Source organism: Hesperophylax consimilis, chromosome 10, assembly GCF_061612785.1.
Source record: "Hesperophylax consimilis isolate HC1 chromosome 10, BYU_Hcon_1.0, whole genome shotgun sequence".
NCBI lineage: Eukaryota > Metazoa > Arthropoda > Insecta > Trichoptera > Limnephilidae > Hesperophylax > Hesperophylax consimilis.
Genome location: NC_142845.1, coordinates 8245495 through 8272412, shown reverse-complemented (window position 1 = coordinate 8272412; position 26918 = coordinate 8245495). Strand labels below are relative to the sequence as shown.

Genomic DNA, 26918 nt, shown 5'->3' with positions numbered 1-26918 from the left:
AAAATTAAAAAATAATAATAAAAAATAAAAAAATAAAAAAAAATAAGTTCATCACTCCTGGACACATTTACCCGCAGATTCTTACCCGCCCATCATACCTTTTTCCTTCCCAGAACTTCCTCTCCTTATATTCCCTAAAAATACCCTTCGCACAGCATCCTCAAAGGTGACATAAGCCCTGAGGGAAACTATTTTCATCAGGGCCTCTTGTGTGGAGCCCATGCAAAAAATATTACTCTCTTAATCAACTTATAATTTTAACTTTCTTTCAATTTTTTGTACTAGGACGCTCAAACTATCATGTATGTACGTATATGGCAGTATTTCCATTAATTCCAAATAAAAAATAAATAATATGCAAAACAAAAATATTGCTTCAAAATCAACGTATAGATTTTTTTTTACAAGATATTCTATTTTTTCTACAGTAAGTTTTTCTGCGGCAATAATTGTTCTGATGAACCAGGCGCATCCACTCCTCTTGAACGGTATGAAAATGAGCGATCAATGTTGATGAAATTTTTCGTTTTTATTTTCTTCTACATTGACTAGAAGTTATTTTATTACAAAATTGATTTAGATATTTATACTAATAATATAAAATAAATTTGCGAAATTTTTAAGGAATTTAAGTGCAGTCCAGATACTTAGATCAAATGTCGTGCTTTTGGAGTATGTATTCTTTAAACCAGGAATAAATATCCAAGTAGACTAAAATTGATGAAATAATGACTCACGAATTCAAAACACTAATTGTATTAAGTTCTCGTCTAATTATATTTTAGATGTACCTCTGCCTTCCTACCCACATATGTGCTTTCTACAAATCAGTACGCCGTCAAATTATTTGTGCTATGAACAATTTATTTTTTAACTAACTGAGGTGTACCTGGCGTGGCTGGAAGTTATACTTAGAAGATAGACATATACCATCATAGACTATTCTGTAGGTTTTTTTAATATAAACAATTTCGTTCTAAATTATTTTGATGTATCTCGTAAGGTTTAGCCAGCGTTAGCAATGTAAGCGTCCGAAAATATTTTTTACGACTTTTTTATTATTTATTTATACTGGGTTTTTACAGACGATCTCACTTACGTGAGAACAATCCAGTTATAAAAACTCAGTTAACATAAAAATACACATACAAAGACACATTAATTCTCATATACCTAAATAAATATTAAAATATAAAACAAGTAAAAATAAAAATTCAAAATTCAATATAAATATGAAATACAAATATTACAGAAAAGTAAGATGCGCAAGTAATACATAATAAAATCAGTGCAACATATTATTTAATAATAGCAGAATTTTTTTCAGAATCCATACAAATTATCGACAAAAATATCTACTTCAGCACACTCAATCTTATTATAAAGTCTACACATTTGGGTCAGAGGGCTAAACTAGGCGATATTATTTTTGAAAATATTCAGGTGAAAAATGCTTTGGTGTGTTAAACAATGGGAATTGGGGACATTTATTTTAATATTCCTAAGACATAATGAGGTATCAAGATGGCCGTGGATAATTTTATGCAAACATATTAGGTCAGTCAATTGCCTTCTTATTTTAATAATTAAAGTAATGATCAATGATGGTCTAAGATGGTCATGTAGTCCACATTTACAAAACATCGAGTTTTATACATATAAACCTTCCGGAAGAAATCTTCTAGATGATTGTGAAATCGCTATTAAAATCCGTTGCGTAGTTTAGAAGAACATGACAAAAACACACGATTAAAAACACCGATAGCGACTTCCTTTTATATAATTTAGAGATAAAAGATAAGAGATAAAAATTTAAAACACTTAATTTATAAATGTTTGTTTATTTTTTTCACTATCTTCCAGAAGGTGAAGAAAAAAAACAGTTCTTTGACAAGGTTTTGAGACTGACAAAAAAATGATAATAGTAAAGTCTAAACTGATAAAAATCTTGGTTTTCTGCTTTGATGTTGGGATGTTAAGAAAACACATTATTCTTTCTCGTAAAAATAAAGCTCTTCGTTTTATTCTTTTATTCGCCGTCCATTTGTGAGATTTGTTCATAGCAAACTAATCGTCTTTTTCCAAGCCTTAATTTTATGAATATCCTGAGAGATTCCGAGTTAATGGCTTAGGACAAAAGCATTCCCATCGCATATCCAAAAAGTAAAATATGCAAACACGATTAAGGTCTGTACTTATGCAAATCAAATAATAATATATTATTACGCCCTTGCATATTATTTTCAGAAAATCATGGATTATGAATGGTTATCACAATATTATTTTCACCTTCGGTATTATAATATGGCGGTGGTTAATTCGTTGATGAAAATAAAAACAGACGACTTTAAACGATTTGGCAAGAGCAATTTTTTTAATCAGTATCCTTCTGCGCCTAAATTTCGCCAATGTTTATCGGTCCATTAGATTTCATAACATTTTAAAATGATCTTTGTTTGAAATGTTGATGTTTATAATCAACTAAATCAAGACCCGTGGTAGAGAGCATCTTTGACGCCAAATGGCTTTTAAAATGGACGTTTAAAGATAAATTGAAGATGTCCACTGACTTGGAATAAATTTTTCCCTACATAAGTATTCTGGGCAAAGATGAATACATATGGTAGTTAGTCCCAGAATTTCTGAACTGAAATAAACACTGACTTTTAGTATAACGTTGTGGAATCCAGTAGCTTATCAACAATGGACTATCAACTAAATGATTTAGAATTTTATATAGAAATACCAAGTAAGTGAAAATTCTACTGTCTGACAATTTGAGCATATTCATATAATTTAACGGTTCCATGATAACTCAACACAGTGACTATTCAACACACTTTTAAAAAGTGATATAAAGTCATTAGAAAAGATGAAAAAAAAATAAACCTAACCTAACCTACTTAACCCAGTTAATAAAGTTTTTGTTTCATCACTTTCCATGACTTTATATAACTTTTTTAAATATGTGATAGATAGGTTATAAACAATACATTTTATTGAACACACCTTAAAACTGTTATTTGAGCTTAGAAGAGGGAGAAATGCACTTTAAGCGATATACGCTTTAAGTGGCCATTGCTAATTTGCTGTTACGAGTAACAGGTCGACTATGTGTCGTTTATATAAAATTAACTGTATTGTGTAAAGCATTTACAAATATATGCATAACTAACTTGGGACAGGATTTAAAATTTAACTCTATTCACCCGACTGTCAACTGAGCATTCTACCCAGTGGGCTATCAGTCATTGCTATTATTGCTTAGACCTACGAAAAAAAAATAGTTTCTAAAATTACCTTTAAAAGAGAATAAATTACCACCAAACCAAACTCAAAACGGAAAAAAAGGTTTCGATTATTTTTTCTTAATATAAAATATCTCGCTCTAAAAACAATTTGAAATGTTTGTCACTTCTTGCTTGTCATTTTTAACTTTGTCACTTTTCACTACAGTATTATTATTTTCTGTACATTAGCTCCACACAGGAAAAAAATAATCAGGACCTTTGTCATCTTTGGGATTGCTGAGTGGAGGGTCTTTTTTGTAAAGGATGGAGAGGTAGGAAAAATATATGAGGGGTGGGTAGGAATCTGTGAATCAGTGTGTCCAGAAATCACGGACATCTGAATCCAACCCTCCCACTGCGGTGCAAGGCGATGTTCCGAGAGAGTCCTGCTGGAGAGGTCAAAGGGTCTCCCTCAATGAGACTCTCTCGATCCGGCCTTCCACGCAGGTAGTGGGCACCATTGCTTATTCACCAACGCAACGCAACGTAGCGAACCGTTTTGGGTGTCTTGTGGCAGAGTTGTAGGTTATCCAATGATTGGTTCACGGAGCGGCGGTACACATACACGACTTTAAATTAAAAATATTACAGTAAAACCAACATTAATAATCGTGGTGAAACCTGAAATAAGCGGAACCTATCTGGCTGGCAATTATTAATTCAATTTAAAGTGGTGTATTCCAAAGTGAATCTTTTCATTTAATATATAATGTCACACCTCAAAGCGTTTGCTTCCTCCGATAAAAATAGTAATATTCTCGAAACTTGGAGATTGTCGAGTTGTAGATTGAATTACTTGCAAATAAATTCTGTAATGAAATACTTTTGTGCGTTAGGTAACTCAATTCTTTATTGATAATGTGTAAAGTCAGTGGAATATTGATTCGCAAAGTAAATAACCTTTATTAGCTCTCGGATAACATGGACGTCGGATTTTCAATAATGAATTCAGAATAAAATACGTGCTAGAAATAAATTTGGTTTACTTTTAAAAATGGTTTTAATCAAATTTAGTAAAATCAAAATGATTTTCAAATATTTGTTAATAATATTTTCTCGTTTATCGCCCTTGCATGTTGGGGGTTGCTTATCAACAAATTAATCATCAGAGAAATAAACTCATCCGATCATCCACGTTTCAATTATGTGGTTATTACCTCTTCCTATTGTCAGTTGGAAAAACTTGGTTTTGGTGTTCCTTTTTGCAAAAACTATTTACGGTTTTCAGATTTAATGTCCGTGTAGAACTGTTTCACTCATATTGGACCCAAAAATACAACAAAACCCTACGTCATCGGGTACACTTGTTAAAATATTATATTTCTTAAATCGTTAACAAAAAACTACCAGACAAATATCGGCAAAGTAAGAAATTCTTCAATGGGATGATCTAGACTACAGTTATTTGTTGGTTTCATTCATGTGATCAATGACAAAATCACCAATTTTGATGCTATTCCAGCTATCTGTGAACTCTCCAGGCTCCCGGTTTATATACCTTTTGTTTTTCTCATATACTAATCGACCCCTGTCATGTACGTTGTGACATAATTTTTACGAAAAAAATCGTTCACTATTTTCATGATGACGCCGAATCCTCCAAAGGTGCATTGGCAGACCAACTCTTTTAAGGCTTCCGAGTACTAAACGTCCATTCTCACTACAAAGTAGTTTCATCTGTGTACTCGATGACGTAGGCTATGTTGTATCGGAATCCTACGCACGTAATTAAATATGTTTACGGTAAAACAACACACAATGGTAAAAAACGTGCATCGAAATTAATCGCCGCCGTTTACAAACTGTCGTTGCTCGATGGCACTGCCTTGATCAGATGACATAAGAAGGCCAGGCCTGTACTCTAGTCAGCCTTTTACACAATAATCTGTTTATTCTTTTATACCTGTATGGTACATAGGTAACACGTGTTCAAGCAAATTTTTAAACAATAGAACAATGAAAAGTGAGTAATGAATTTCACCAATCAATCAGTCTTCATCCGTTGGCTCCTCTTCAATTTCGTGCCTCTCATGAATTGGTAAAGATATTCAAATTTGATTATTTTTTATTTGTAATTCAATTTGGCATTCCATCCACTCAAAGAAGAACCATTTACTTGAATACCTTAAAAAGATTAAATTTAAATCTCTAATATTAGCCTGCCCATTTCTAATGGGCCCATCGACAAATTGAAGAGAATGTTCGAGTAGTCAGACCTTATTATTTTACTATCAACGATAACTAATTAGTATAAGTCAAAGATTTATAATAATAAATAATTTTTACTATGAAGAAGATAATACTAATAAATCTAAACGAAACAGAACAAGACACATAAAAATAAAAAAAATAAAACGGTCACAACAAGGAATTCAAACCAGGATATCTTGTCTTACCAGGACAGTCGTCTTAAACCACTCGACCATTGGGACCTATTTATTAAAGTCATATTTGTCGATCGCATATTTCAAATTCAGAATTAACGATATCATTTTGTTACTATTTTTTTTCATATTTTTGGAATCTACTTTTTTTAATGAAAACAAAGCTTCTAACGCAATTGATTTGTAACCTAGATAGTGTCTCGGATAAACATTTGCGATTTTTATTAATTTAGTGTACGATTTCATGTTTTGCTTAGATTAATTAGTATTATCTTCTTCTTCAATGATATATTTCATTGATGGGTATAACCATAAAAATATTATATTAAACTGGACTGGTTTAGACTGGACTTTGATAGAGGCATATTGTGTTCTACCATAAAAACTTAAATTAATGACTATCTCCCTGTAGCCTAGTGGTTAAGATACTTGACTCGAAACATAGAGGTCGCTGGTTCGACGCTAGTCTTCGTTCACGGCATTGACTGATAGTATTTTTTAAATTATATTTTATCTAACCTTCACCCCATTTTCCTGCAGGGATACGTAGAGACGATATGTAGAAAAACAACTCGGTTTTGGTAGACACTTCTTGCTTCATTCACTTACATACATCGTCTCATACATATGTAACTTATGACATTGACTAAATCTAGTTAAAAAAAATATATAAAGTTGAAATGTAAAGAAATAAATTGATAAATGTTTTGATACAACATTGTAACAGTAATACAAATAAAAATATAGTGTACAGTGTAAAATCCCACAAAGGGAAAACCTGTGTGTGGCATTAACGTAGTTATCATAACATTTCTATGGTTTAAGTATAAACATAAAAATAAGGTGTAGATTTGCTTTGAAGACAAAAGATATAATGTGCACTTAGAAGATGTGTGTTTGTTTAGTAAAATATCAATATTTTTTATCTTTTACAAAAACACATCTCACAATGAAATTCTGCCTCAAATATATTTTGCTGTACCTGAGTCTCACTCTCAAGTAAGTTCTAAAATATCGATATGTTTTCATGTCCTATAACACACTTACAAAATTTTTGGAACTGAAAAATCATTGTTTTGCAACGACTTAGACCCCAAACAATAAATAAATAATAAAGTTACAATAAATAGTGCAATCAAAAAAAAACAATTGCATGCATGTATGACATTGCTTTACCGATGTAAGTAAAAACGACTACAGATGACTGTCGACTAATAAAAAAAGTGGGTGTGTCAAGCCTACGCAAGACAGAAGTGAAACTTCTAGTTTCAGCTGATGCTTGGCGTGGCGCAGTTCGCTGGTGTCTGAGAGAGAGGAAAGAAGAGAAGAGAGAGAACGTTCGTGAGCGGCTCCCCCACCTCAACAAGGTTTCACTTCAAAAATGCCACAGCCGAGAATCGAACCTCGCTTAACTGATTGAAAGCCAACCACGCTGAGCACCAACTGTAAGCAAAGCCGCATAAATTGATTACATTATGTAGGTTCTGAAAATATGAGAGCTTGTTATGTTTTATAATGTTACCTACATCACACCCAAAATATAATATATTTTTAAAAATAATGTACAATGTACAGAAATAGAATCCCACACAAGATCGCGTAGTGCGCTCTAGCGAACGGATATTTTATCAGAGGGAGATAGTTTTAATTTTTTTTTCTGTAAATTATTACATATTATCAAAATAAATAAATTAATTAAATAAATGTAATACAATTATCATAATATACGGATTAGATAATAATTTTAATCCAACACAATAACGCAAAGCGCGCTCTAGCGGAGTAATGTTTTATCACAGTGAGATAAGTGTTTTTATTATTTTGCAATATTATTTTCTTTTAAAAAATGTTCTGACCTACTAAAAAATAAGATATTGAATGAAAAAGGCGTTAAAAACAAAAAAATAATGTGCGATGGCCGAGAATCGAACTCGGATCAACTGCTTGGAAGGCAACTATGCTGACCATTACACCACCAACGCCAGTTGTCGGGATGAGCTAAGAAGCATTTATATGTTACTTCAAAACTTTGACTAGATCAAATGAACTTTAATCGGTGGTGGGGGTACCCGCATTTTCGTTTCGGTCATGAGTCGGTTTTACTCCGGTCCTCGAAATTGCATGACGCGCGTAAAGAAGTTTCACTTCAAAAATATATCTCTTTCGGTTTATTTCAGCTAAGATTTATCACTGTTCTTAGTCTCAATAAAAATAATATGTCTTTGGGCTTGATACACAAGTGCCAAGTCTTTGGCTAGAACGGTTTGATATTTTTGTAAAATTGTTTGGACGAGTGAAAATAAATTTTGTTCACTTGATCGTGACATATCCTCCTCCGATGTCCCTGACTTCTTCTGCCATTCACATTCAGATCAAATATACTCCTTCCAATACTTTTTTCTTTCATTTGCTCTACATGCCCAAACCATCCCTTTCTTATTAAGCCTTGATTTTTTTTATTATATTTCTAATCATTTTTTAAATATTTGTGTTATTTGAATATAGGTTAGAAAATTATATATGATAATGATTTATTTTCTTTTCAGATGGCTGGGTCTCAAATGGACGATCGCGCTATCTTTCATTGCCTACATGCCTTTCATAGGAGCGCAATTCCTCCCTGCAACATTCACCCTTATTCCTGCAGGGTTGATGGTTGGATTGGGTGGTGGACCACTTTGGTGCGCCAAGTGCACTTATCTTACCGTGGTGAGTTAATTTTCTTTACTTTATTGAATTTAGTTTCATCGAGGGGGATATTGTCCGCAGGGTTTTTTAACTAAAAAGATATTTTTTATTGAATGAACGCAGCGAAATCCTGTTTCATGTCTCCACTTTTCATTTCGTCTGTCTGTAAATTATATTTACATGTTCCGAGTCTGATAAAGTAGCTTTATGCCAAGTCTACTTTCCATGGAACTAATACTGGTTTATTTATGTTACATGTACACTTACAAAATTACATTCCAATAAAAAATGTAAATTACATCTAGTGTCGATAATCGTTGTTTTATTATAAGCCTTTTTAGTTTAACAATATTCACGTGTAAAATGTCAGCATCAATGTTCAATATTTTAAGATCACGATCATTATTCTTATGGACGGATTAAAATGAGTAAGGCTGATTTATTAAAATCCTGGTAAAAACGTGATGGCAAGACATAAAATCTAATAAAATATGTGTTTACGCTGCTGCGCTTTTCCTAATAAATTTTATTTATTATTAGATTTTACACTTTTTTATATTTTACGTCATTTACTGCGTGATACAGAGTCAATAAGATAATATTAGTTCTGCACCTCAGAACAAGGAAAAATCTGTGGACGCGCGCTTTTGTATAGTTGTCATTTTTTCTAAAATCTCTGGATAACTGATGTGACCGTTCAAGAGGTTCAGAATTTCAGGTAAGAATATAACCAAGTATAGTACTCGAAGTCTCCAAAATATAAAACCTTGGAAGCTTCGTTCGATAGAAACTATACGCTGTAGGAGGGAAGTAACATTAAAACTGACAAGCCGCTATCAATAAAATGTCCATCTCACTACATAAACCAAACGTTAGAAATATTTTATCGGAGCGTCCGTATTGTCCGTATGCCTGAAGTATGCTCAATTTTTCATTACTTCTGATGGAATCGATCACACACTTTCAACGACTGAATCTCTTTCCTGAACAAATAATGAACTGATTGGCCTGTCTGTTTCGTGGATCGAACAGTCTTATGAAAACGGGCGACATCAGTTTTCTTCCAAATCATTTTAGACCATTTTTTGGTTTATTTTTTATCCTGTAGTACTCCATGTTTCAACACGTACGCTAGGCTAACTTAATATATTAGACGGATTGCCGCTTGAGCACAGTATCTAGGGTTCATAAGGTATTTATGGGTTTCATGCCATAATTGGATGCTAAACTCAACAAGAGGGCACTTATCACTTGTGGTCAACAGTTTTACGGCTTTGTACAGTTTTCGAGGTTCTGTGAAGCAATATTACCTTTTTACCTGTGAACCTTCCGCGCCTGAGCAGGTCACAAAGATACGCCGATTATGTCAATGGAGTTTTATTCAGTAAAGTGCCACGATTGAAGGAGACGAGGTATTCAGTAGGAACCTTTTGGAAGAGATTAAAAATGTTGGGATTCTATGGAATATTCAATTGGACAACGTTGTCCTTATCCTCAAATGGAAACCCTCTGGAGATAACTTAACATTTTCTGCTTTAAATCCCTCCGAATGGTTAATTCTTCGAAGGGTTTATATATAGTTTTATCGAACGCCCGTAGGGCTTTTACAAACATTTATACAAGTAGAAATTTTACATAATGCAGAAATGTAATATATATTAGAACATATAATGATGTACTACATATCAGTAGGTACAAAAATATGTTTTATGTCGCAACATAATACAGAAATACACATCGGTTTCTTAGACAGCTAATTATTTTGCTATGATGAAAGACGGAGAGGTTTTGAATATATCGAAAAGGTCTACATATTATATGTATTGACAGTTCGGTGAAATTGTGCTAGCGGTGACTGAAATGAATAGTTGGAGTTATGATTGTCACGGAGGAAAAGATGGTGAAGTCAAGTAGATTTAACCCTTCAGGACTCGGAAGGACATTACTAGCCACAAACATCATATTCTATTATGGCCTCTGAAGGACAGATCTGACAGGGACGTCCAAACATTACAAAGGTATTTTTTAATCTTTTTTTTCTATAATGCGAAAGATAAATAATTATTCTTCACAGTTTGTATAAAATATTTATACATTATTACATGGATAAAATTGTGAAAGTGCATGATTGCGAATTTCGGCAACTTTCATTAATTAAACGGTATTTTATTGTATAAAAAGTGATGTGACAGTTTTATTACTTATTACCTACACCAAAGGAATATGTTTAGTAAATATCAAATTATGAACGTTCCTAGTCAAAATGTCCTGGTAAGTTTTTTGTTAACATTTTCATGTTTGATATTATAAGTTTATTTTTTTTTAAATCAATGTTTTTTTTAAAATGCAAAATCAGTTTCTAAAATAGTATTTTTTAACGGCAATTTCAAAAATAAGAAATTTGTAGTACATTTTAGATACCTAGAGAGCATTCCGAAATTTAAAGAAAATGCACCATGTCGTTAGGAGTTGTTGACAACGAACATTTATAAAACTTTTCTATTTATTCAGTAATTTTAAAGTATAAGAATATCATCAATCGTTCTCCAGGCTGAAAGTAGTGGTAGTTTTAGATTAGAAATTAGTGTTTCGTAACAGATGTAACAGATAATCACAAGTTTTCTTAACTTATATTGAACATAACTAAGAAGCTTTTGTACTTTCTCCAAGCGATGTATGTAAGTTACGAGTGTAGATAGGAAACTATACGTGAGATGCAAATTCTAGCTGTGATCTCACAAGGGAGCAATAAATTAGTTTCATTGACTCAACGGTATGAAAAGTTCTTGTGTTACGAATCCTATAGTTTGGATTGCTTTATTGGAAATCATGAAGCACTGATGATCAAAGGTAAGTTTTTTAAATACCTCCAAGGTCTTTGATGAATGTTTTTAATAAAACTGGGTTACTTTTAATTTAACACGATGAAAATATTGGATTCCGTGAACGGTAAAAATACATCAGGAAACATTGTTTTAAATTCAGGAACGACTTTTTCATTTAACTTATTTTGAAGGTTATACTTATCAATGTTACATTGAAGAAGAAGAAGATAATACTAATAAATCTAAACAAAACATGAAATAGAACAAGACGCGGAAAAACAAAAAGATAATGGTAACAACTAAGAATCCAACCCAGGATATCTTGTCTTACCGGGACAGGCGTCTTAAAGAAAATGATATATTTATTTACATGAAAATACACTACTACTTACGATAGTTTCTGAGGTTGCTTAGGTGTTACTAACAGGTACATACAAATATAATGGACATGTGTTGAAACTTGTTGACTTGAAGTGTGAATTTGAGTCGGAATGTTTGAGTTTAGTTTCCGCTGTGCAAAACACTTGACACTTGAACTAGATTTTTTATTTCAATCGGTCGCTCCACTGTCAAGTTGATAGTTAATATTAATGGCTTACATAAATCATGTAAATAATAACATTAATGGCTTTTATTGCTACGGCACGATGCAAAGTAATTTAATCAATTTAATGTTAATTTTGCATAGCGACATAAATTTTACCTAATGTAAGGACAATCGTGACGGAATTTGAAGCAAGATCGTGATCCAGAATGAATTTAGTTCCGTTTTATAATTATTTCAAACCTTATCATTTTTTCAGATCGGATGACTCTTCAAGGTTATTCAAAATATGGTCTCAAGAAGGATTAAGGAAATAACGCTAACTCAGCTCTCTTAAATTAAATTTTCAAAAATATATCTGAGGTAGAACTCCGCTTTTGATGAAATTGTAAGTAACGGAAACGAAATGTTGTACACCGTAATTTCGATAATACTCAAGTTTATGCAGCCGAATTTCGGTCAGCCAAAACTTAAATATAGGTACCAATGACCATTGTGTTTTACACCTTAAACTTAAAAAAAATAATACATATTTTATATTCCTACTGACACTCTTGCCGTATGGTCACAACAAGTGTAAACATATTATAATACATACAATCACTTATTGCATTGCTATCACTACTTCATCACCTTTTCATGTACTTCATTTTATTTAACTTAATTTCACTTATGTTTGTAGTATTTATATTTTGTAATACCTGCATCAACTGTAAAGCGCCCCTGAGGTGATATCTCACTTAAGCGGCGCTATACAAATTATCCAATAAATATCTACTGGAATAACGGGACCCTTTGTTCCCTGTTAACACGTATCACATATTCATTTTATTCTGATAATAGTTGTGTGTTTACATTTCAATCCTCATTTCAATGGAATTCCTGTGAGGATTATTATTACTGAAATATACTTTTATAGACCCACAAACTCCGATGGATTCTTAATAATATATGTAGGTTTCTTTTTTCTCGAACTAAGAAAAAAGAAAAAAAATCTAAACGAAACAGCTCAGCTCTGATGTAAAAGAATCCGCCTAGACCCTATCGCGGACGAAATTGACGACTAAGTGACATCATTAAATGCAAAATCCCATGGCGCCACTTAAAACTTTGAAAAACTTAAAAGTGAGGCGATGAATATTGTAAAAAAAATTACTTGAATTTCTCATTGTAGTAAATATTTGACAGTAATATCTCTCCATTCGAAGGTGAACTGTGCAGATTATAATGCATTCAGCGTGGAAAATGCTTAGGTAAATCTGTCTCATAAAGTATTCATTGCTTTGAGGACTTGCGCTTAATAGTTGTGCATCCATGAATTCATCTCTGTGAATGAATACTACATCGACGGAGTTTTTTGACCTTTTAGCTCTGGAATAGGTTCTGGGAAATTTATCGATTGATTCCATTGTTTGACTTGATAGAAACTGGACCAAAGACTCAGGCAACCATCTAATGGGATATTACAGAGATGCAGATATATTCTAAGGCGTCACTTATATAGGTAATATGCTAATCTGTTATCAGTGAAAGAAAAGTTTAGTAAGTGGTCAACTTTGTATTTCTAATTTCAGTGATTCAATTTATCGATTGATTCCATTGTTTGACTCGATAGAAACTGGACCAAAGACTCAGGCGACCATCTAATGGGATATTAAAGAGATACAGATATATTCTATGGCGTCACTTATATAGGTAATATGCTAATCTGTTATCAGTGAAAGAAAAGTTAAGTAAGTGTTCAACTTTGTATTTCTAATTTCAGTGATTCAATGCTACTTTACTTCACCTCAGGGGTACTTTAAATTAACTATTGTAAGAAACTTTACTTAAACTGTACTTTTTAAGTTTCTAGACTTATTATTATTATTACTTTATTTTTTTTTGTCCATAATTTGTTATTATTCTGTTCATTTAGGCATTTACGAACAAAAAAACGCATTGTTAGTCTTGAGTTAAATATCATTTTCAAAATTGGAACAGATTGTGATAACCCACATAAAATATAATGTTAACAGAAATTGCTTTAATTGGGTTTCAAAATTGTAACTTATTCGTCAAGAATTTAGTTTGTCCCGCAATACGTTATGGGTCTGTGCTAGTAGTTTTATTTAATTTAAAAAAAAATTCGCTCTTTTCCGATCTTTGGCCGAAATAGCCTAACCTTTTCCTTTTAAACATTAAAATAATGTTGAACAAACGAATTGGATTCTTATTTTTTTTAAAGTCAGTGATAATTTTAAAACTCTTTATCTTCCCATCGATAAAAACATTGTGTTATATTTGGTGCTCTAGTAATTTTAGCCAAAAAAGTTCCATCGTTCTAGGATTTTGTGCTGCACTGGATTTTCTGCTGCGTAGCTGAGATATCTCCTTAAATTTCTAATTTTCATAATCAATAAGATTACACGGAGAAAAAATGAGTATTGCTGATTTATTAAGAATCAGTTCAACTCTTTGGCAGTCCTGTTAAAAACGAGACTGCAAGCCGCTTCCTAAAAAGGTGTTAGAAAATTCATAATATTCACGCGCCTGCTTTTGTCGTAATAATATATCTTGACGAAATGCAAAAATGATAGGATTTTTATGAACACGTATTCGGGCATCGTGACAAAACGTTGGTATTTTACTTCAAGTTTATCAGGATACCTACCAATTCATTATTTAATGGCTTACAATCCCGCTTTTAACAGGAATACGAACAATTTGATTTAACTTTAAAAAAATAGCTTTTTTATCAGGAAGGAAGGAACCATGTATCATGTCATCGAAATGTACATTGAGATAAAATTTCTACATCGGATCTTTCTGAAGGATCTTTGTCAATCTTAAAATTTCTCGAGGAGTTAATTAGGTATTTTTCAGAAAAATATTTGAAAAACATAAAAAACTTTTTTTAGTATGTTCGTTTCAATCATTTCCCGAAATGAAATATGAATGAATGATTTCTGTAATATCTGTGAATTTGACATTATTCTGAGTATGTTTGAGCCTTCCCGATTCAAGTTAACAATACCGTTATCTAAATTAATTATAATCGTTGTGGTACAAAATCACTTAGTAAGGCTTAGACGCCATCCAAAACATGTTAACGCATTATCTACATCCAAAGGCGCTTTAAATTCACATGCTTTAATCGTAAGCTGATAGTCAACAATCATGAAAAGTAAATCATGTGAAATATACATCTAAACATTACACAATATCATGGTAAAGTACCCAATACCTTAAGGAACAAATACAAATGAAAACTCCATTGAATTTTTATTCTTTCATACGTAATGACCAATATGAATAATAACTTTGTGCAGTGAAGAAAACGATATATTTCTTAAGGCTAGTGTAATGAAATAATAAAATATAACAAATTTTGTGAAATTAACACTTTAGTTTTATTAGACTGAATACCGTGAAAACCATTGTGTGAGAAATGTGGAGATCCGGAAAGAATGCGAGGCAGATTCTAGCATAATGAGTTAGATTAAGAAAGGGATGCTCAGATGGTTTGGGCATGTAGAGCGAATTAACGAAGGGAGGAGTTTAAGGAAAATAAAATAAGACACATATTTGAATGGTAACAAGAAGTCGGAGACGCCTGAGGAAGATATGCCACGACCAGGTGAATTAAATACTGAAGTCGGCTATGTCAAGAGTCAAAAATAAAGAGTATGTATGACACAATGTATGAATGTGAATGAGGCAAAGACACGGAGAAAACTTATTGATGGGAAATATTGTTAATTTATTAAAAATCTGGTCAAATTATTCGTTTTTCTTTTAAAAAGTGACTGGAGGCCTATAACGTGGGAGAAAATGGCAGAAAATAGTAAAATTAACCTTTTTAACTACCTTACCATCACGCCGTTTCCCCGCAGGGGTAGGCATAGAGGACGGACCGCCAAACAGTTCGGTCTTGGCACACACGTTTTGCCTCATTCACATTAATACATCGTTTCATACATACTCTTCTATTATTCTCACTCTTGACATGGCCCGACCCAAGTATTTGATTCACTTGATCGTGCCATATCTTCCTCAGGCGTCCCCGACTTCTGTTACATTCGATTTACATGCCCAAACCATCTAAGCGTCCAAAATATTAGACCCTTAATCTGAATTTTGTGATTGTGGAACATCAGTAGTCTGTTTAGCTGATAGGTAGTAACGCACCTAAAGGCTTTGGAAATTAGACCCTTTTGCTTAATGTATTTGATTATAGTAAATTGATGTAAAGAAAATCTAAAAAAAGTGTTTTCCTGCCTACCATTGGGTGCTCTCCTGCAAGGGATATCAAAAGAAGGTTAAAACTTCTAAGTTTCTAGCTGGCAACGTTATGGTGATCTAACGAGAATAGTTTTTTATGTTATATTGGTAGGCCGTTATTGGTTAGGCCGTTCACGTTATGCATATTCTTTTATCTTTGGAGGAAACAGAAATGGTAACGAAATTGCTTTAGTTGCGCTAAGATTTAAATTTAATTGTATTTTATTTCTAGATTTTTTTTACAAATTAACTCAACTTGAGTGATTGCTTCAATAAAAGAAATATGTTTCCAGTATTAGGTACTTTTATGAAATATCCAGCCCTCGTTAAAAAAAATCATAACTCTGATCTTCAATAGGGAAACATATAAACTGATTGAATTGCTATTCAGCCAATAAATTCACCTATTTATTTGTTTATTTATGTCTATTCTTGAATACACATTTTACAAATGATTACAGTGGTTTATATTATAGTACAGAAAAAAGTACAAAAAATAAAGAAAATAGGTTGATGAGGTTAAACTGTGTGTGGGTAACCTATATAGGTATTACCGTTTATTTTATATTAGCTGTACTCCGCCACGTGTTGCTGTGGTTCTATCTACCTGTGCAGATAGAGAAGCAATAGTGCGTGTTGATTTCAACGGATGTCGCAGTTTTTATAAAATATCATGTTTTTCTTGTCACATATGACATCTACATAATATTGGTATATAAAACACACACACGTATTCGAATGCAAAGTTGTGTCAAAAATTCAAAGCAATTCGTGAAGAACTTTCGGAGATTTGAGATTTTGAAGAAACGAATATTTACATTTTAATCTATCTTATAAATGTATATAGAATTTTGGGATTTGAAAAAAATTGTAAACTTCATATCATTTCAGTCAGTTCGTTTGAAATTACCGTATTCAGGTCAACATTTTCTACTTCTATACATTATGTATGTCCTACTTGATAATCAGTAATATCAATATATATTAGAAGACTATGGATGGGTTCTAATGCAGAATTTGAACGAGACATCAAATTTGAACATTCCTTTCCGGGTTCTGTTAAAGGAAATCAAGTTCTGTTATTTTATTATTATAGGCTAGTTGATTAACAGAACTAAAACAATGACAGAACTTGAAAATTAACTTTGAAATTTAAATAATTGTTAAAATTGTTTAAGTTCTTATTTTTCAATCGTTAACAGATGTTCGAAAGTTTTGTATGAAAAAAATATGTTATGGAATTTAGTTTCGCCAACTGTCAAAATTGGATGCACTAAATTACGATATTTAATATTTTTGCCACAAAGAACGGGTATAATATTAGATATATACGTTCACTGTTATCAAGAGAAATAATCTTGATTCCTGCTTTATTTATTCTAATAAATCTTTTTACACAAACAACTTATTTCACATTTAAAAACACATGACATGACACCGAAACCAAAATTATTGGTTCCAAGAATTGGGCTACGAAAAAATTTATCGAAAAGAAAGCATTTTATTTCGCAGGATTCGCAGATAAGAAGAATTGTTTTATATCTTTTGTTGGTCTGTGAGGACCAAATTTGTCTCCCAAGATATTATCCTTTCGAAGTGAGACGACAGAATCATATGGGGAGTTTGGTTATAAAACGACTCGTTGGTTGACCGAATTATTCGACCGAATTTGTATGACACGCCATATCTAGAGTTAATATATCGATATTTGGAACTGAGATATCTATCGATAAAGTAGGAAATAATTACACCGGCTTTCGGATAGCGTGAACGTAATGTTTAAAATGATTCAAATAAATTTTTTCTTAAAGCGAAAGAAAAATGTTATATTTTGCCATGCAATCACAGAAAACGTTTTGCAAAACTTGGCATAGTATGCCGAAAATCACTCGAGTGAATAATTCAAAATTTTATTATTTTTCATTGCAAAGTAAAAATGATAGTGTTTTTTATACACCTGGAAAATCTGAACTGACGTGTTCCCTTGTTTTTTTAAATCATTGATTGATTTTAGTTAATAGATTTTATTATCATGTTAAAGAATTTAAAACCAAAACCGAAAATAAACTTTATGTAAATAAATGGTAGATATTGTGTTATGTTTACTTTTAATTCTAGATCTATGTTAGGGGTATTATGTCGTATTGCGCTACTTCCTTCCTTGGCCATTTTTTGGACAGCGTTAGTTGGTGTCTATAATCAGGACAGATGTGCAAAGAAAAAATGCTGATTTTAAGTATCCACCCAAAAAATATGGCGTAATTGTAAATATATTTTCCTTTTTTTTAAAACCACATTAAAATTTTTGTAATTTATTTGGACAGGAAAATAAGGCAAAGTAGTGAAGTTAATTCAATGAACTGTTGAAAATATTTTTACAAATAATTATTTCAAAGTATTATATTCCACTGTTCACGGCCGTATAGTGTTTTTTTTTAACTTTATTCCTTCACCGTGGGACCTTATTCATGAATATCTATTAATCACATAAGTTACCTAGTATCCCTACACCCACACTCAGAACATAAGTAAGTGGATCCGTAAAATTATCATATTCAACGTTTTACTATCCCATGTGATCGTTTTCTGTGAATAATAAAGCAGTTTACCGAGTAATAATAAAATTCATAAATCATTTTCTTTCTCAATATGATGACGACCACCGATTGCGTTGCTCTTTCGGGATATTTTTTGGTTTAAACATATTTTACAAGAAACTATCGATTTGATTAGGTTAACAAACGTATCACTTCCCATCTATACCAATTTATTTGGGAACTCTGGATTTACGGCTTACCCTCGTATAACTGCGATATCTAACCTATTTTTATCGGAAGCTTAACGATAATACCATTTAGATCAGAACTTTCGCTACACTAACCTATGTTACCCATGTTCATCGCTTAGAGATATAAAAGGTTAGTCTTCAACGCTTTCCACAACTATTATATGAAAACAACTTTCAACGAAAGCAATCTATACCAGTTTCATTAGAAACATGGGAAAGACGATAATTTTTATTTACTTGACTATTTTAAAGCCCCTACTTTAAAGCGACCACTTTTAATACAAGTGTCCGGGGGTAAAGTGAAGTAACTTTGGGATGTGATACAACATGATAGAACAAGTAAAAAAGATAAATAATTTTATAGAATTTACCTTCGCATATGTTGTACAATCAAAAATACAATGTACAAGTACATCTTGCCTTTGAGATAGCATGGTTCTATATGACATATGCTTGAAACTGATATATTCACGCTTAAATTTTGAACCAATAATAAAATACACTTTAATTTATGAAACAAATATTGTGAAGAATGTATCGTACTTGAATTTTTTTGTTTAAGAGCATTCGGTGCAAAAAATGACATGTTGTATTTAGCCAAACAACAGAGTAAAAAAAAGAACCTCCTTGCATTGAAAACCAACTTACCTCGGAACCCTCGTGTTTCGCTAAATTATATATATATTTTTTTTAATTTTCTTAAAAATAGAATTAAATTATAATACGTTCAACCTATTTATTCTATTGTTCAAGAATTTACTATCTCAGATTCACGCAATTTATTGGGCGACGGAATTGTGATGTCCCAAGCGAACGAGCTTGAAAAACACAAATGAACCACGTTCTCGTATCATAATATTGTGTTACGGTTTTTTCATTGTTGTCGCTGGTAGTCCAAATAGCACTTTTCTATATTATATAATATTAATTTCATAATAATATGTTTATTATATCTTTCTCTTTTACGAGCTCCAACAAAACAACACACAAACTAAATGTCAAGAAGTAACGTTTTAATCACTAAAAATAGTACCTTCCTATTTCAATAAAATCTATCTAAAATGTTAGTATATAAACAAAATAGCATGGTGATGATGTCAAGAGGTTTATATTTTATCTAAGAATTTATTGATTTTGTTCTGGTGCTTTATACCATGCCATTAAAAAAGCCAATTAAAATGACTAGGTTCAATACAAAGGGAAATTACGTTTGATATTTTTTTATTAGTTTCTAACCAAAGGGAACAGAAGGTTTCTAAGAAAAAGAAAAAAGGTTCGCTTTTTTGGTAATTTAATATAAATCCAAAATGTCTGCACAAAGATAAGTCGATATTTTCCGAGGCCTGTTTTAGATTTTTTTGCGTGGGTTCATACTTCGGAGACTTTCCACGAAAAACTATTGGCTATTACCTGCTAACCTAGCTTCAAAAAATATGTAACTTTTTTCTTATAAAATGTCTAACATCATACACTCATACAGATGATTACGACAGATTATAGCAGAATCTGTCGTTACAAAATTTTATTAATAAAAGTTATCCACACCAAAACATATGGAGATTTAGTTCGTAAGTAGGTAGAGCATTTTTCTTCTTAGAATTATTATGCGCGAATCGATTTTGTAATATTTATTTTACTAAACTCAGACTTCTGTGAATTGTGTGACTTATGTGGTGCGTAGATACCAAAACTTTTTTGATTGTGTGGCAAGTATGAATGCAATATATTATATCCCTATAATATCGTATGAATGAGTTATCGGTTAAGTTTGACAACCGTTAAAATAGTTAAACCGTTAACATAGGAGTTGAAACGAATTTAGTGGTAACTATATAGATGTCCATTTTGAGTTTTCTATTGAATACATACGACTAATGAGACATTGCAAAATATTTTATTTTGATAAAATTTTTAAGAAACTCATAAATTAAATTTAAATAACAAGTATCATACCTAAATATATACGAAGACGGTATTACATGGTTCTTATATTCTTGTATGGCTTAAGTTATCTTTTCTAATGATTACATAATTCAAGATTCAGGTACTCCCTAACTCTAACATTAAGCAACAAGAAATTCAATATAAAATCAACTCATAACTAGCGGCTTTAGCAGATTCTCATATCTGTTAATAAACAATTTTTATAGAAGATTGTAGTATTATATATATAAAAGTATATTAATTTTACTTTAATTCTAGACCATCCACCAAAAATTATTATTATACATATATGTACTCGTATAAACATATATGTACTCGTGCGCCCTACTGTCGAATTTGGAAGCCATCTCTGGTCCGGAGCCCCTAAATACCTGAAAAAAACCCTAGACTCTGTGCAAAAACGGGCGGTCCGTTTGATAGATTCCCCAATCTTAACAAAAGGACTGCAATCTTTAGAGCACAGGCGTCAGGTAGGTATGCTGTCCTTGTTCTATCGGTATTACAATGAAAGATGCTCTGAGGAACTAGCGTCATTGATCCCTTCGGCACCGGTGCGTAGTCGGGATACACGCCAAACGCGTGCTCAACATTTGTACACAGTTGACACATGTCACATGAGAACGGGTCGCTTCTACGATTCGTTCTTAAGTTCAACAGCTCGGCTGTGGAACGAACTGCCGGCCTCTGTATTTCCTCCCTCCTACAACATGGGACTCTTCAAGACCCATGTTCACTCCTTCCTCTCCACAAAAAGACCATCCACACAGCATCCCCAAAGATGACATAGGCCCTGAGGGAAATTATTTTCTTCAGGGCCTCCTGTGTGGAGTTAATATAAAAAAATATATATATATATATTATAATAACACCAGACAGGAAGCCCTTATGAAAATATTTTTTTAAGGGGTCCATATCATCTTCGGGATACTGTGTGGAGGGTATTTTTAAGGAAAAAAGGAGGGGATATTCTGGGAAGGAAAAAGGCGTGAGGAATGGGTAGAAATGTAGGGATCAGTTTGTCCAGGAGTGACGACATATGTATAGATCCCTCCCGCTGCGGGGCTGGGTGATGGATCGAGAGACCAATTGGAGAAGTCAAAGGGTCTCCTCAAAGAAGTCTCTCCTTATCTGTCATGTCGCGCAGCTTGTGTGTAGGCGCACATACGACAGACTTCACCCCATAAAACCCATATAATTGCCTTCCGACGACATTAATAATGAAAAAACACCAGAGTAATATTCCTTCTGAAATTTAATTAACCAAATAATTAAATTATGCATTATAATTTTGTAATGTTTTTATTTATATAACCATTCTAGTCCAATAAGTTATACTGTATTTTAATGTTTTCAAAAAATCTCCAAATAAAAATTATATAGTTCACTGATTTCGAGCACTGAAATATTGGAATACGTATGTTGAATATTATGAATACTTCACTAGGTGTAATGTAAAAACAAGCGAATGAGCAAAACATTCAAATAATTCATTGCCAGCAAACGTATTTAATATTGTCACGATCATACGTAACTGTGTAATATAATTTTCATCTAAAACAACTCGTATATTTTACTCTGTATTCCCCTCTGGCATATCCAGAAAAAGAAATCTTAGAGAACGGTTATCACAGATATTAATCTAGGATAATGTGCGGCACAGAACGACTCCCCAACTGAAATATCTTCACTGGGAGTTGTTCTGGCGCCGAATGTCTTTACGCACTAGTACACAGTTCTTCCGGCCGTTTCACCCCCGCGAAAGCCTGTATCCTCGGTAGATTGTCGAGAATACAGAACTCCTTAAATGCGCCGCGGCGAACAGTGGCTATAATGTTGACAAAGTAAGAGACAATTTAATGAAAGCACTTCAGGTAAAGGTATTTAGGTAAAGTAATTAAAATAATATTTGACAATATAAAAAACTTGAAAAAAATATTATTTTTAAATAATTCAAAATTCAAAATTAATAATTAAAAACTTCCCAATGACCATCCAACCAGCTTTTTATACTAACAACAAATTTAAAAAAAAAATCATATTTAAACAAAGTTTTGGCGCCAGTTTGGTACCTACGCAGTGCTTATTTGCTTCATACGTAGTTGAGTTGCCTAAAACATGTGTTCCGATTCCGAATTCAATTTCCTGAAACCCCTAACAACCACAGACAAACCTCATTGTACAAAAAGGCGTTGTTGTTGATTAAGAGGAAGCTACAAGCCAAAAATGTGTATATTCTTGGTATATTTTTGTTATTTTTGTTATTTGTTTTTGGGGTATTATGCCGTGTTGCGCTAACTCCTTCTTTAGCCAACGTTTCGGACAGCATTGCAGTGTCCATCATCAGGGCAGATGTTTTATTTTTTTTATTCTTGGTATACCTTATTTTGTAGGTAATAGGCATTAAAATCGCTTGACAAACGGAGTCAAGAAACGTTCGATTTCAAGCAAAAAACTGGTTTTAATTTATTTTGTAAATAATTTTATAAGAAAGCAAAAAAGTTAATCAAGTGAAACTGTCACAGATAATTTTAGCCATAATACTGTATTTTTTAAAGTTGTTTCGTTTATGCGTTCATACATTTCCATTGAAAAAATTTTTTTTAGTAGTTTACATTTATATTTTTTATTGAGTATTTGTTTTGTTGTATTTTACTCAAGCGAAGCAATAGGAAAACCTTCAATTCATCTGAAGCATATTTTTGGTATTCATAATGTACACCAATTCGTTGTAAAGATTAATCAAAATAGTGATTAACGTATCACAAATAGTAGAATATCACACTTACACACCGCCGGTGAACTTTGAACCGTATTTGTAAAACCTGCAAACGATGATATCGTGCATCTGTCGCAGTCAATCCATATCCAATGTGTTTTGAAGGACAGTTATGTCTCTATGTGTGTGCTGTGACCAACAAAGAAGAGGCACTGAGAAACAAGAAGCTGATAAAGATGAGTCTGTGGCATTTCCCACCACCTTCCTTTAATCCTTGCATTGTTATGCAGCTCAATGGTATTGATTTAATCGCACCCGCAAAATTAAAGAAAATTATTGAACCATCACAACTACCAAGGACAAGGAAAAATTCATTTAAACAAATAGAGGGTTAGTAAATTAATTTGTAACAAACCTTTATTTCTAGGTAAGAATTCTAGTAATTTTTTAATCTAGAGTACAGGAGCACCTTAAGTGTTTGAATAATAATTATTACTAATTCGAATTTGTCAATAATAAATCTTTATTTTTTCACTTAGATAACTTTGAAATTAGAAAAAGTGTTAATAGCCAATCAAATATTACGTGAAACCTTTTTTTTAAATAGCCTTTTCTTAAATCTATTTTCACATTGATACCTATATTGATTATTATTATCTTTTATTTATACATATAAGTTACTCCTTGGTTAAGTTGTGTTAATTTTTTAAAGTATATTTTATACATACATGTTAAAATCTCCTATTTTATGATAATAATATAATTTTTTTATTGTAATAAGTAATTAATCTCCGCCCATGGTAATTTTTTTGTCTAAAGGCACTTATTTTTATGTTATATCTTGTTTCTCTATTCTTAAGTTTGTTAATTTTCACTATATTTTTATAATCGTTTATTCTGATGAAGAAACAATTGATTTTGAAACATGTCGATCCTTTTTGAATAAATTGTTTTGAATACAAATTAAATACATTTTATTTAAATTAAAATGATGCCACAATGTGAACTTTGAATAATTGAGAAGGAGATGATGATAATACTATTAAGGACTTTTTGAAGTGAAACTTCTTTACGCGCGTCATGCAATTTCGAGGACCGGAGTAAAACCGACTCATGACCGAAACGAAAATGCGGGTACCCCCACCACCGATTAAAGTTCATTTGATCTAGTCAAAGTTTTGAAGTAACATATAAATGCTTCTTAGCTCATCCCGACAACTGGCGTTGGTGGTGTAATGGTCAGCATAGTTGCCTTCCAAGCAGTTGATCCGAGTTCGATTCTCGGCCATCGCACATTATTTTTTTGTTTTTAACGCCTTTTTCATTCAATATCTTATTTTTTAGTAGGTCAGAACATTTTTTAAAATAAAATAATATTGCAAAATAATAAAAACACTTATCTCACTGTGATAAAACATTACTCCGCTAGAGCGCGCTTTGCGTTATTGTGTTGGATTAAAATTATTATCTAATCCGTATATTATGATAATTGTATTACATTTATTTAATTAATTTATTTATTTTGATAATATGTAATAATTTACAGAAAAAAAAATTAAAACTATCTCCCTCTGATAAAATATCCGTTCGCTAGAGCGCACTACGCGATCTTGTGTGGGATTCTATTTCTGTACATTGTACATTATTTTTAAAAATATATTATATTTTGGGTGTGATGTAGGTAACATTATAAAACATAACAAGCTCTCATATTTTCAGAACCTACATAATATAATCAATTTATGCGGCTTTGCTTACAGTTGGTGCTCAGCGTGGTTGGCTTTCAATCAGTTAAGCGAGGTTCGATTCTCGGCTGTGGCATTTTTGAAGTGAAACCTTGTTGAGGTGGGGGAGCCGCTCACGAACGTTCTCTCTCTTCTCTTCTTTCCTCTCTCTCAGACACCAGCGAACTGCGCCACGCCAAGCATCAGCTGAAACTAGAAGTTTCACTTCTGTCTTGCGTAAGCTTGACACACCCACTTTTTTTTTTTACTATATTGGTTCTTTTAGTTACCATAGCGAGAAAACTGATCCTTTGATTATTATAGCCAAAACTTTACTTGCAAGCATTAGTGGCATGAAACATTAAAAAATAAATGTAAATAATATTTGTGTATTGTTCTTAAATTGATATTTACTTTTCTGAATCGTACATAAAAAACAAGTTGAAAGTAATTTGTATTCTAATACCAGATAAATGTTACAAATTACATTGCACTGTAACCTCCCTTGGCATTATTTCCTTGTAGTCGGCTGCAAGAACTGAGTACAAACAACATTGACCCAGATTCCTTGAGGTATAAACAATAAACTAGATTGCATTCAATTCATAGTGTCGAATGTAAGTAATAGATACATTGTGTTCAAGTTCAAATTTGTAAAAAAATCTTTACAAATAAGTATAATACGAAAAGTTATTTTAGTATCGTTTTACTAAGATGTCGATCTATACAAGACATAAAAAACGTTGACGCCAGTTTAGCTAGCTGTATATTTTATTCTGATATTCTAAAGCATCCACTATTTGAAATCTTTGGAGTTGATCTTTAATATGCATCCTTCAAATCACCAAAGATCTATTAGAAAAAAAATTAGAGAACCCTTTCCTTATTTGCCTACTAAAAAGTCGTGGGAAAAATGCTTTATCATTGTCTACCCCGCGGCCTCGAGTTAGATGAAAAATGAATATTTCTGTCTCCTGGTTTATGGTTCAATTGTATAATTTAATGAAGCAGCCATTATTTTTCGCTCCTCGGGGAGCATTCACTACAACATTGTTAAATAATGGAGACAAAGAAGTGCGCACTGCATACAAATAATGTAAAAATATAAGGGTATGTGTTTTTTATTATTCCTTTGTTTCTCTTTGTAGTTCAAACATGTTTGTAGTTTATAAATTTTTATAATGCCTTCAAAGAATCACGGAAATAAGTCAGTTTGAAATATCAATTCAGAAAAAAATGTTTAAATAAGGTTCAAAGAGAATTCCTCTTATCTTTCCCTTATAACAAGGTAAATTATTGACTGACTATCTATTGTATTATTTTTTGCTCATATTTTAAGTCAAAATTAATAATCTATTTCATGGGTTTCGTACAATAGAGTCGAATATACATAATATAAAAATTGAACACGACGATTCATGATATTAATAGTACTTCTGATAAATTATAATAATATTATCATGTTTATATCCATAAAATTTTTCAAAAATACCCCCATAAAGAAATTACCTTTTTTTCATTAGCTAAGGATAACATGTCATTAAAATAATGATTTTGAGTATCGTAAAGATTTCCTAGATCCAAAGAAATTCAACGAAAAATAAGTTGGTTCGATTTAAAGAACATTAAACATTTTTAAATAATTAAGAGTTCATTTTAATACCAGCATTGTGTTATGAGGGTTCCGGTTTAAAGATTATTTTTATTAAATAACCAACAAGTATGCCATTCATAGGTGGCAAGCTACGATTG

General features: G+C 32.1%; 1 protein-coding gene across 2 annotated transcripts in view; it reads left to right on the top strand.

Annotated features, from left to right (window-relative positions):
- LOC149420247 (UNC93-like protein) overlaps positions 1-26918 on the top strand; it is a 265802-nt gene that overhangs the window by 45091 nt on the left and 193793 nt on the right. For both annotated transcript variants that reach the window (XR_016302721.1, XM_089636549.1), the window contains exon 3: positions 8221-8383. Coding sequence is in view for 1 of the 2 variants with exons in the window: in XM_089636549.1 (XP_089492675.1) it covers positions 8221-8383 (163 nt within the window). In the remaining variant the exon portion in view is untranslated. The remainder of the gene's footprint in view (positions 1-8220; positions 8384-26918) is intronic.